Source organism: Juglans regia, chromosome 3 (genome assembly GCF_001411555.2).
Source record: "Juglans regia cultivar Chandler chromosome 3, Walnut 2.0, whole genome shotgun sequence".
Taxonomy (NCBI): Eukaryota; Viridiplantae; Streptophyta; class Magnoliopsida; order Fagales; family Juglandaceae; genus Juglans; species Juglans regia.
The window spans coordinates 5,935,267-5,948,550 of record NC_049903.1 but is presented as its reverse complement, the minus strand read 5'-3'; the positions used below and the strand labels follow the sequence as shown (position 1 = coordinate 5,948,550).

The 13,284-nt window shown below is 35.6% G+C and overlaps 1 protein-coding gene across 1 annotated transcript; it reads left to right on the top strand.

The window, feature by feature from the left end:
* The first annotated feature begins 633 nt into the window (after nucleotides 1–633).
* Nucleotides 634–1,609, top strand: LOC109004401. The gene is made up of 2 exons (XM_018982930.2): nucleotides 634–802; nucleotides 897–1,609. Exons 1-2 carry the CDS (start codon nucleotides 635–637, stop codon nucleotides 1,419–1,421), a joined length of 693 nt encoding a protein of 230 aa, XP_018838475.1. The 5' UTR covers nucleotide 634; the 3' UTR covers nucleotides 1,422–1,609.
* Nucleotides 1,610–13,284: the final 11,675 nt, after the last annotated feature.

The window sequence follows — 13,284 nt, the reverse complement described above, 5'->3', positions numbered from 1 at the left end:
GCATTTTCTTAGTAAAAAATTCTTTTAATCAATCATTTTCATCAGTCATTATTCACCATTTCATATCTCATATTATATAAAAAATACTCACGCACCTTATCACGAAAAAATTATAAATTATTAAGAGTGTGAAAATGAATAATAACTAATACATAACATTAATCTTTCCTGAAAATTTTATATTCACAACAACTTAACTAGTGAATAAGCCAAGCTAGATTGGAGCTTCACGAAGCCTGCCTATAAAGACTAATCGATGGACTAGTCTTATTTATTTACAATCTTGATGGTAAATGATATTTATTTTATTAGTTTTGCCTTCGCATCTTCAAAACCTAGGCAGGTCGATGACCTTGCTCAGTCACCGCTTTTATTTATTTTATATTTAAGGGTATCGAGGACGTCCTAGATGGCGGTTTACAAATTCCTCTCATTCACAGTGGAACTTTCTCATGACGAATGCCCAAAACTTCGTGCATGCAAAGACTTTCAAATTATAGCCTAACGTTCAAAATTTCAGATATATTTAATTAAGTTTGATGTGACGATGGCTAGCCAAAGTCAAAATCTGGCAGCTGTTAAAAACATACTCCTTTTTCTAAGATAATCTGCACAGAAAGAAAGAAAGAAAATTATGGCATTCCAAAAGGAGTACCTTGATTTGGTGTTGGTTCCTAGTGGATTGCTCATCATGCTTGCTTACCATCTCTTCCTTCTCTACAGATACCTTAATCTTCCTCACACGACGGCCATGGGTTTTGAGAACAACGACAAAATTGCTTGGGTTGAAAGAATCATGCAGGCCAGTATGCCTTCGATCTCCTTCTGCCTTCATCCTTCTTATTTAACCAAACTCATCATTAACTTTGCTAATTATGATTAATCGATCCTTTCAGATTGATAAAAGGGATATTGGTACGGCTCTATCCGTGATATCATCCAACATATCAGCAGCAACTTTCTTGGCATCAGTTTCCTTAACTCTCTGCTCTCTGATTGGAGCTTGGATGGCAAACTCTTCCAATAACTTCATGCATAGTTTAATCTATGGAGATACAAGGCCTTCCACCATGTCCATCAAGTACATAAGCCTCCTAATCTGCTTCCTCCTTGCTTTTGCATGCTTTGTTCAGTCAGCAAGGAGCTTTGTCCATGCAAACTATCTACTAAGCACCCCAGATAGTAACATTCCTGCAAGAAATGTGGAATTGGTGGTTCTGAGGGGTGGTGATTTTTGGTCACTCGGGCTTAGAGCACTTTATTTTGCTCTTGATATGCTTCTATGGTTTTTTGGGCCAATACCCATGTTTGTTTCCTCAATCGTTATGGTGATAATCTTCCACTACCTTGATACAAATACAACTCTGTTGCATAAACATAGTTCTCCACAGAACCAGATGGTTGAAACCGTGGCTGTCTGAGTATCCATGCTAGTAGATTCGGCGGCCCTCCAGCATCATGTTGCCTTCTGTTGTAATTTTTGAGTTAAACCCTTCTGTTGTAATTTGCAACCATAATCGCTTTTGAGTTGTGCCATCTGTCGGTCAAACTGGGTGCTGCACCGTATGCCTATCCTGTTCCAGTTTGTGTCGAGTCGACTGGTGTGATCTCTCCAAAAAGACAAGATAAAATAAATTTGTCTTTATTAGTTATATTATATCAATGATTGCCAAAAAACTACAAAATTCAGAAAAGAAAAAAGTAGGATGATTGCTAAAATAGTATACGACACAAGGCCAAGGGAATCATTCTCCTTTACTTTCTATTCCATGATATTAAAAAATAAATAAATTATTATGTCTGTTAATCTCTTTCACATCTTCTTTCGGAGTAGTTGTGTCGCGTCGACTAGGAATTGTCAGGTGACGATTTCCGCCACAATAATAACCGGATACATATTCCAATTCATTCTTTACATATATAGCCGTAAAAGCAAAATCAAAGAAATGGGAAAATGGCTCAGGAATGACGACATCTTTAAGATCATGAATTACTATTAGTTCATTGTTATGATCTGTGATTCTGTATCATCTGTTTCCTAAGCTGCTGCTCGGAAGCATCTGTTTTCTAAGCAAAAAATGAAGACAGCAGAATCATTTCCGGCAAGTTATTTCATCGGCAGTATCAAAAGCCCTAAAGCCTTCGTTTCACTCAGGACTGAAATTCCTTTTAGAATCGTAGAAAAAGATCGAGCAATGCAATCAAGGTTTGGGACTCGCGCGCGTGGGGGAATTAACGCTTTCCCCTCCTTCGCTAAGCTCGTCCTCCCTCGGGGAGGAGAATGTTTCTCACTCGTATGCGCTGCCTTTGAATTACAGCTTCCCCTCAGCTTTTGGACAACGGGAAAGCCTCATACGCGGCAGCTCTAGGAGTGAGGCTAGCTTCACCGTTCGTGCATCCCACCCGAGACTCACTCACATATTCATAAATAAAGGAAGCGAAAGCTAATTTCCACATTATATGTTTTTTCCAGTTTAGAATTTTGCCAGTGGAGTATTTTGCCCATGGAGAATTTTTCCAGTTGATAATTATCCAAAATCAGAAGAAGGAAGCACGCCAAAACTGCACTATTTACTTAGGAGAATTCTCTGAAAAATAAGAAGGGAGTACGCAATTACGGAAGAATAATGGAAAAACTAAACTTTCGCTTCCTTTATTTATGAATGTTGTCGGTTCTCTCTACTCTGGACAAAAAGTATGCATTCTTTATACTATAGTCTCATCTATGAAAGGTTCCGAATCACATCTGCGCCGAAACATACAGCTGGAGAAAGGCATTTCATTTCATAGAGGTCAAGGGGAACGGAACTTTCACTTGGCCATTTATTTCTCTTTGTTTTAGTACCAAATAGTGATGATTAGCACATTCAGAAAAACCTTTGACTTGCAAAACTTATCCACCACTGACGCGAAGCTAAGGTTGAATAAACCAATGCTAACCTGACCCGAGTAGTAGTACTATTTGTTTTTTAAAAGGCTACGCAGGTGATATTAGCATTGCTAGCTTTCGTGGAAAAAGTGTACCTCCCATTAATTTAGTTTAGTTTGTTTTTACAATATATATTATCTCATTTTATCTAATTTTATTAATTTTTTTAAATTTTTTTATAAAATAAATAGACAATTCAATTTTTTCAAATCTTAAAATAATAATAATATTAAAAAGATATATTTTAATAATATTTTATTTAATTTTTAATTTTCATTTCATCTCATCTCATCTCAAGTATATCTCAAGTATAAAAACAAGCAAGGGCTTTATTAATTAGAGATGGGTCCCCATGACGTAAACAAGATTCCATCTAATCTCATGTGCTAAACATGAACTGCTAATTTATTTCATTTGTGGAATGTCTCAGTGATGCTCCTTAATGTGCAGGGCACATGTATGTATATATTTCTGCCTAACTTTTGAAGCCTCATTGGCCACGCACAAAAATAATGTTGCATATATTAAATTTGATGTTACTATTTTTAATACCTCGATTATTCAATTGCTAGTACTACTGCAGTTAAGGCTTCGTTTGTTTTGAAGAAACATTTCATCTCATCTCATCTAATCATTACAATTTTTTCAATTTCTAATACAAAATAAAATAAACAATTTAACTTTTTCAAATCCCAAAATAAAAATAATATTAAAAACTATACTATAACAATATTTTATTCAACTTTTTAACTTTAATCTCATCTCATCTCCGAAAACATCCAAATGTCTTCGTGGCTATCACTGATGGCTTTGTATACAAGTTGAGAGTCGCCTTCTACGAAAATAAATTGAACTTTGAGTGCCAAAGTTTCCTTGATTGCCAATAATGCTGCTTGAGCTTCACCATAGAGAGGGGTGGATGCTTGGATGCTTTTTGCCCATTATTTAAGAATTTCTCATTTTGAGTTGTTGCATATGCCTGCAATAATGATGAATTTTTCTCGGATAGCTACATCATAATTAACCTTCATGAAGTCGATGGGAGGGGCTGACCAACTTGCTTGATTGGGATTGTTTAGCTTTTGTTGATAGGCTGTTGTGTGTTCCAAAGAAAAGCGGTTGATTAGGTTGGAGATCTCTAAAGTTGAAGGGATTGTTTGTCCAATATTGACTTTGTTGCGGTACATCCAAGTTTGGTCCATAGCTATGGAGGCAAATATTTGAAAGGGATGAATTTGGTCAGGGGAGAGGTTTAGAGTGGGATTAGGAGAAATTATCAGATTGATCCAGTTTTGAATGGATTGGGTTGAGAAAGTTTCAATGTCAAGGGGCCAAGGGGATTGACACCAAATAACACGGGATAAATGGCAACTAAGGAAGATGTGTTCAAGAGTGTCAGGGGTGGAGTGGCAAATTGGGCAAGAGATATCTGTTGTGGTTGGAAGGTGAAGGCAAGAGGCAATAATGGTTTTTGAGGGGAGGGAATTCCAGATGATTTTCCAGATAAGGAGTTTTAGACGCGCTTGAAGTTTGAGTTTCCAGAATTTTTTCCATTGGATTTCAGGTAGATCTGGGTTTTAAGGGGGTATTGAAGTGCTGGAAATGAGGTTATATGCTGATTTGATGGAGAACTTTCCTGAGGGGGATGACGCCCAGATGAGCTCATCACTGTTGTCATTTACAGAAAGATGGATGTTGAGAATTGAGTTAGCAACATTGGGATCAAAAGATGAGAGAATTTTTTGCCTATCCCATTGCTTTGGATGTTGTTGGATGAGGTTGGAAACAAGTATTGAGGTGTCTTGATTGAGGCAAGAAGTAGGTGGGGAGGAGTGGGGATCCAATTATTTTGGAAGACCTTAATGGATCTTCCATTTTTGGCCAAGAGGAAAGCACTTTTTTTATGGCAAGTTTTGTTTTGCTTAAACCTTTCCAAAATCAAGAGTACGATGATTTGACCTTTGAAACTAGAAATTGATCATTTTTCATATATTTAGCAATAATGGTTTTGGCCCAAATCTTGTTGGAACCTGTAGAGAGTTGCCAACTAAGTTTGGAGATGAGTGAAAGGTTTAATGAATGTTGATTACCAAATGTTCATTTGATATTTATATTAGTGTAAAAATAATATGTTGGCATATTGTTATGATAAAATTTAGTCCAATAAATTTTCAATTCGTTATCAAAATTCGATTGATTGATTGAGTGATTGATTGTTAATATAAATAGTCCACTAAATTTGAAAAACGCATATTCACCCCATGATCCATCTAGGTGTATTAGGTACCCGAGCCACTAAATTTTCACTTTATAAATTGAAGATCAGTGGAATTAAAAGGTCCAACTAGTTCTTGCAGCCAAACTTTGAGGAGTCAAAGTTGCGATTAAAAATAAAGATATCCAAAACACCACGGTTTTCTTCTCGTATAAATATATTACAGACCCAAGAGTAAGAAGCAAGAAACTCCTCGGTCTGTTGTTAGATCAGAAAGAAAGAAAGAAAGAAAGAAAGAAAATCATGGGTTTCAAAAAGGAGGAGCTTGATTTGGTGTTGGTCCCTGCTGGGTTTCTGTTCATGTTTACTTACCACCTCTTCTTTCTTTACAGATACCTTCATAGGCCTCACACCACATTCATGGGCTATGAGAACAATGACAAGAGAGCTTGGGTCAAGAGTATTATGGAGGCCAGTAGCACCCTCCCTCTCCTTCCAATCTTTTGTTGTTCAACCAAAATTGATTTTGGGAAATTTGCTCACCTTTTCATATTGGAAATTGCAGAACAAGGAAAAGAGTGTCAGCGCGGCTCTGACTGTGACCAGCTCCAACACAACTGCAGCGACTTACTTGGCAACAATCTCTCTGACTCTTTGCTCTCTCGTTGGAGCTTGGATTGCAAACTCTTCCAACATCTTCAGCAGCGAAATAATCTACGGAGACACAAGGGCATCCACCATTTCCATCAAGTACATGAGCCTCCTGACCTGCTTTCTTCTTGCTTTTTCGTGTTTTATTCAGGCAGTAAGGCACCTTGTCCGTGCAAGCTATCTCATAAGCAACCCAAGTAGTGAAGTTCCTGTGAGTAGTGTGGAGTTGGCAGTTATAAGGGGAGGTGAACTTTGGTCACTCGGGCTTAGAGCCCTGTATTTTGCTCTTAATTTGCTGCTGTGGTTTTTTGGTCCAATACCCATGTTCGTTTCCTCCATAATTATTGTACTAATCCTCCATTACCTCGACTGCAATACAACTCCATTGATTAAGTATGGATCTGCAGGGAACTAGATCGATGGTCAAAATGACAGGTCAACGGCAACTCTAAAGGAGCCACCAGATCTGAAGCACCAAACCGTGGAGTTTTTTTACATCAAAATTCTAGTGATCAGAGTTTGTTTTATCCCTCCTTGCAATCTTAAAATCTCTTGCTTGATTTGAAAGGGCATTTTCTATCTATCTCCCTTGAATCTGTTCGATTAATTGTTCAGCAATTGCTTTATATATAACCTCTCCACAAAAGCTGGACCGCGGCCTCCTGAGAGCCTGTGCTATTGCTTTCTATCTATCTATATATATATGCAAAGCATAATAAACGGGGGCAACCACAATGGGCACGCCCCCTTACCATAATGAACAGACGTTACACCCACCTTGTATTGACATATAAAGTAATTAGTGGCACTGATTTGTTTCTTCTTATCAATCAACTTGACAATACATATCGAGTACTTGACGACTCATTTCAAATTATATATATATATATGTGTGTTGTGTGTGTGTGTATTGTGATCAGCACGAGAGAGACGTACTGAAAATTTATTGGGGCTTGTTGAAGCTAACCTTGACGAGTGCGACCTTACATCATGGCTGTCACCTTGATCGCGGACGCATTAAAATTACTTAATTAGTTCTTCCAAGCAATGTTTGTTGTCCTTATAAACTTTGTACACGTTTCCCTTTCTTTCGCGCGCGCACACAATTTTACAACTTTTATTTATTTTTGGTAAGTTAATTCATGTTAAAATGACTATTTTCTATCAATATGAATCTATTATCGTCACAAAAAGTAATTTTATTGCAAATAAATCGTTATAAATGCTCATTTATCTTCTAGTGAGTACTGCTAGCAATAGTAGTGATCTTCTTTGCCTCTCAGCGTTGTTGTTGAAGCTTGGACGTACGATTTTCACTTCTGTTTAATTTGCTTTCTATTGTTTTCCCCCTAATTTTCTGGTTCTTTTACTCAATTCTTGATTCGCTTCCTCTTATAAAGAAATTAAAGATGTATTGTATTTAAACCCTGGTAGATCTTAGTATCACAAGGACAAAAACTTCTCTAAATTACACTTACCTTCTTCCTATATTTAAAAACTGTTTTTATGTGTCATAGTATTTTGTGTTGAGAAATGCTACAGTCATGAGAGATTTCACATAAATAAATTTATAAATTGATGTGACTTTATATGATACGTTAGATTTATTTTATAATAAAATAATTTTTAATCTAATATATCATATAAAACTATATTAATTTATATATTTATTATTATAAAATCTTTTTGTGGATCTTATATAGAGACTTGGTATTCAGGTGCCCAACACGATGCCCTCAGTACAAACAGCTCAGTTAAAATGAGTGGACTGGACTGGACAGAGAAGAAGTCTTGGATATGGCAGTGACCCATCCCTGCCCTGCGGTCTTTGCTGGGGATTTGTAGCCTCAGACGGCGTGGCCTAACAAGTACGACCAGCCTAATAAAGTTGAGGGCCAAACTGGGCTTAAGCCCACTTTAACTCCCCCGAGTCCCGACTAAAACAGAGAGGAAAACACGTACTACGGTATCTCTATTTCCCTTAAGCCGAATGAAAAAAAAAAAAAAAAATTGATTCAAGTGTAAAAGCTCCCCGAGTCTTTATTTAATGATGGTAAAGAGTTACTTGGATTTTGATTTTGGCGTTTTACACATTGAGTTCTCACAAATTGGATTTATAGTGCATTCTGAACTTTTTACTTACAAGTCTTCATTTTTGAATTATAGTAATTGCCAAAGTCAGTCTTTATTTTGTATGCTATGTTCCTCAAATTTATAATATTTGGGACTATTGAACAGGTCATCTCCAGCTCATAAATCATTTAGCAAGACTCCACCAAATCAGCTCATCCACCGGAAGATGCTGGAGTCACGTAGACTAGGCTGAGACTTTACCCTTGTGATTGTATTGTAAGAATCTGATTGGTTGTATTGTAGTGCTCTAAAATATTCTAACAAACTTTGTAAAAGCATTCGGTTATAATAGCGCACCAACTGCTTGATATCATGGACCTAGCTATATACTCTGTTAAGGCTGCAATGTGATATTTAAAACTTAGCCATATCGCCAAAGGTTAGCATAACTTCCAGCTTTAAAATGGATATCTGAAACTCGAAATCTTCTCCTCTAAATTAAATAAAAAAAACAACCTTAAGCATTGATATCAAGACACCTTCTCCATCAATCAATAATCATAATTCTTAAATCATAAACAAATTAAATGCAGCAGTCAAAACCATCACACATCTACGAGCCTCATTATTACCCTTTGCCAGGTCAGTCCGTCAGTATCTGACACTTTTAAATTCAGTCTTGCCCTCTCCTGACCGTACGATCATGGCGATGTAACCTTATAAGTAGCCGACAGCCTCTGATGAGACAAAGACCGGTCATCCTTTTTGCTATTCTTCAGTGGCTCTTTAACCTTCCACTTATATCCGCCCACGTATCATCCATCCGCATCTTCCGGATTAGTGTATCGATGATGTTACGTGCGGCTCTGTATAATCCCTCCGCAAGGAGATATCGACCCCTCCATCTGCGTGTTTGACATGTGGACGGCCATGAACGCAGGAGAGAAGGAGCGTAGAGTACAAGAGTGGAGTAGGGGCGCGTGAAGGATGAGTGACGTGACTAAAGTACGATGAAAGGCTGTCTTTGGGCAGAGACAGACAGCACCCGCGTAAAAGCCGAGGGGTCTCTGCCAAAGTTACCTTTAGATTACGTTTGGTATTTAAGCCTATTTTGTTTTCAAAATTATTCTTTAACTCATTTCACTTCATCTATTCAATATAATTTTTAAAAATTTTTACATAAAATAATATAAATAATTTAATTTTTTTAAATTTTAAAGTAAAAATAATATTAAAAAATATATTCTAGCAATATTTTATTCAACTTTTAATTTTTACCTCAATTCAACTCATCTCATCTCATTTACAAAAACAAACTAGGCTTACAATATTTTATCTTATTTCATTTTATTTTATTTTATTATTATATAATATTTTAAATTCACACATAAAATATAATAAATAATTTAATTTTTTTAAAATTTTAAAATAATAATAATATTAAAAATAATATTTTATTTAATTTTTAATTTTTATCTAAAAATATTTCTTCTCATCTAATAATATAAGATATAAGATGAGTTGAGATGGTGAATAAATAATAATAAAATTATTAATTAAAATTGGAGATGGTTTTATATCTAAACTGGCTTTTCAATCAGATAATAACTTCACACAGGTGTCTTTGTTGTTCTTCAAATAATGAAAACCAATTACAATGGGCCATGTGGGATACATATATTCTCATTAGTAAGATGCGCTGCAGAGGAAAAGAAATGCGTCGCTGCTCTGTCGAAACCCACCCCCTTCTCCATCCTCCCTCACTCTTGATTATGTCGAAACCCATTACTCTCTTTGTCTCTTTTACTTCTTCAATTCTTGCTAGACTCTGACGAATTATTGACAAAGTTCCACCATGGCCTTCTGGAGCTATACCTCGAGGAGGGCGCGCTCATTTGTCTCTTATACTTCTTCAATTTTCTTTTTTTGGGTTTACTACTTCAATTCACTAACTAAAAACTTGTTTGATTTGTATTTCAACGAAGCAAATGTGAGCTGAACAGAGGCAACGCTTCACACACAAAATTTCCCAAAATCTCTCTCTCTCCCTCTCCCACCAAAAATTCCCAAATTTTTTTTTTATTTGAAAACAAACATGAACGGCGATTGTACTGCATATGGATAACCTACTATCAAGAGCTGCTGTTCTGGAGAATGAAAAACTTTAGTCGCAAGGTTTTTTATTTCCCATATTTTTTTTTCTCTCACTCTCCTTCCCATCAAAAAATTCCCAGAATTCTTTTTATTTGAAAACAAACATGAACTGCGATTGTAATGCATATGGATAACCCATTATCAAGAGCTGTTGTTCTGGAGAATGAAAAACTTTGGTCACAAGGTTTTTTTTTTCCTACAAGCGATACTTGTATCATTAACTTCCATATGCACCAATGAAAAAATTGAAAACTATAAGTTTATGTGACAATGCTTCAAATTTATATGGGATTGTGTGGTTGATTAAAATTTTTGCTCTTGTGCAAATCGTGCAGCTGGGTTTATGTAAAGGGGACGAGATGAATTTGTGAGGATAAAGTTGCAGGTCTTGAGGTCCTCGACGGGTAAAGTTGTAGGTCTTGAGGTCCTTGATGGTAAAATTGCAAGTCTTCAGGCCACGAGAGGGAAGGAGAGAGATGGAAGGGTAGAGAGAGAGAGAGAGGTGTTAGGGATTTCGGTTTCTTGAAGAGAGAATGAGAGCAAACAGAGGGGGTGTTGGAGGGGGTCTCGAATTAGATCCCCTATTGCGCGTCCCACGCTGATTTTGCTTGTACTCCTTACGTGGCGAGTCTCCATTGGTATCCGATAATTAGGCTTCGTAGGAGACACATGATAGAAGCGTTTCTGTTTCGATCATTTGACTCTTTGGTTCCTGCCCACGCGCTTCGACAACTTCTTCTTTTTTGTGACCTGTCGACTTCTGAGTAGGGACCACGTGATTAGAAGAGCGTACGTGTGTAACGCGAAGCAGTATGGGAATGCAGTGCAGTCAAAGATTTTTGGTACTGATTTGGGAAAAAAATGAAATCCGAGAAAATATTATTGGAGGCATTTGGAAGAAATGATTCGGTACGCGATGGCTTTATGTGCTGACTCATAAATATAATAAGAAAATAAATTGTTGAAAGATAATTAGGTAGCTAGCTAGGTGGTAGATATTCTGTTAATTGGGAGAGGGCATTTGTCCCATTTCATTGTTACTGTTTGGTAGCAGAGAAAAATTGTTGGGAGTTAGTATCGCTAGGTAAGAGTAGTACTACTGAGTGGGTCAGTGCGGCCACGAAGATATAATCAGATATGTTGCAAGTTGGCGCCACTCTCACTTCGTTCTACTTGGTAGAATCATGATTTTGATGGGAATTTTTGGCTTTTAACTCTAAAGAGGGACCCAAAGAAAATCATCTTCATGTCTTGTATTATATATAGTTTCAACAGAAGAAATTAAGAAGATAAGGATTAGACACGAGAAATGTTAAAACATTTTGTTCGATCTTTCGTCTTATATTTTTTAATTATTTTCTATTAATTGCTTTCCATGAATCCCCTAGTACTACTGTCGATCGAGCAGTACTTGATATGCATAGAAAATCTTTTGTCTCTAACAACTGAATGATCAGAATGATGGAGTGTAGAAACAAAAACCAGGATATAAATTGCTTTACACGTTTAGCTGTTAGATGTTATATATCAAATGGGGGTCATGTGAAGTGATATGCGTCAATATTGATGAAGACATTAACAGCATCATATACATCACCCTTATCTTATCTTTTCTTTTCCCTTTGAACAGACAATAACATCATCGACTTGGCCATTAAGCATAACATAATTTTATCCTTAGTTGACATTGCAAAAGAGATTAATCAAATCGGAATGATTTTGTCCTTAGTTTCCCATAAAATGCATAATTATGAGAAAATAAAAATGATATTTACAACTATAGAGTGTGCAAGCGATCATTTAAAAAAAATGAATAAATATAGGATTCACATGAAAAAATTAATTTTTTAATAATACACCTTACTCTTTTTCAAAAGGAATGCGCGGTACTTACACAACCTTTAACTGTATCTAGTTATCTCCATAATATGTGCTAAATTAATGCAATTTAGTAGTGGAGATATAGTACAAGTACAAACTCATATAAGTTATGTATTTACACCTTACAACATGGTTTTAAATTCCGTTATGTGACTGAAATTTTCTATTCCAGTGTAGTATCTGGTATACTATACCTCATCGTTCCATTTTGCTTCAAATTTTGTTCCATTCCAGTCCGTTTCGGCCATTCCGATTAAATTTTAGCCATTCCGGGCCTATTTAATCTTTTAGTTGTTAGTTTATATATACATATAAATATTTATATATAATATATAATTAATTCCAAAACCGTACACCGAAATGCACCAGTATCGAAATATTTCATTTCAATACTTAAACCGGAATGATCGCCAAAACGAAATTTAAAACATTGCTTTACAACCTAGTCCAAAAAATGTTTCAATGAAGTCTAAAAGATCAAAGTAAGAGCCATCATAAGAGATGATAAGTAACGTAAATATGGCCATGAACTAGCAATATTATAACATTGACTAATTCTTTTAAAATATAAGTTAAGACGTGATTTAGACTTTTATAAATGGGTAATTAGATGCTCATGAATTAGGGCTCGTTTGGATACAGAAATCATCTCAACTCATTTTATCTCATCATTACAACTTTATTAAATTCTCAAATAAAATATAATAAATAATTTAATTTTTTCAAATCTTAAAATAATAATAATATTCTAACAATATTTTATTAAATTCATCCAAAACCGATCTATCTTATATTATCTTATCTCATTATCTAAATAATCCCTTAATCTACTCGATTGTAATTTTGAGAATTTTTATGGTTCAATTTGATACCACCTTTTTAATTGATGCGCAAGGACTTTGGAAAGAAGCTCTCTTTGTAAGGTCATCTGCAATTCTTTGTTTGGCCAACTTTAAGAAAGTAATACTTTTGTTTGATCAATTTTGAGAGAATCTGCCAACTTAAAAGGCTCTCTCGATCAGTACTGCCATTGTTAGAGCAGTTATTTATTAGGTAATTCGTACTGCTAATTAAGAAATTTGAATATATTATAATGCTATAGAAGATGTTGATACCAACAACGACCACAAGCGACAAACGAACGATTGTTGTGAGAAATTAGTCAAAAGACACTATTATAGGATTGGTTAATGTAGGGATAATAATTTTTAATGATTAACAAAACACTATGATATCTTTTGCCTTATCGACTTTGTCTATGGTTTTTTTTTTACCCAATGGTGCACGTGAGTCTTTGCTATCATCATTCCATTTATCCTTATAACGGCTAAGTGCTAAAAGAGATTTCTCTTTTTTATCTTTCCTGAAAAGCTACTCAAAC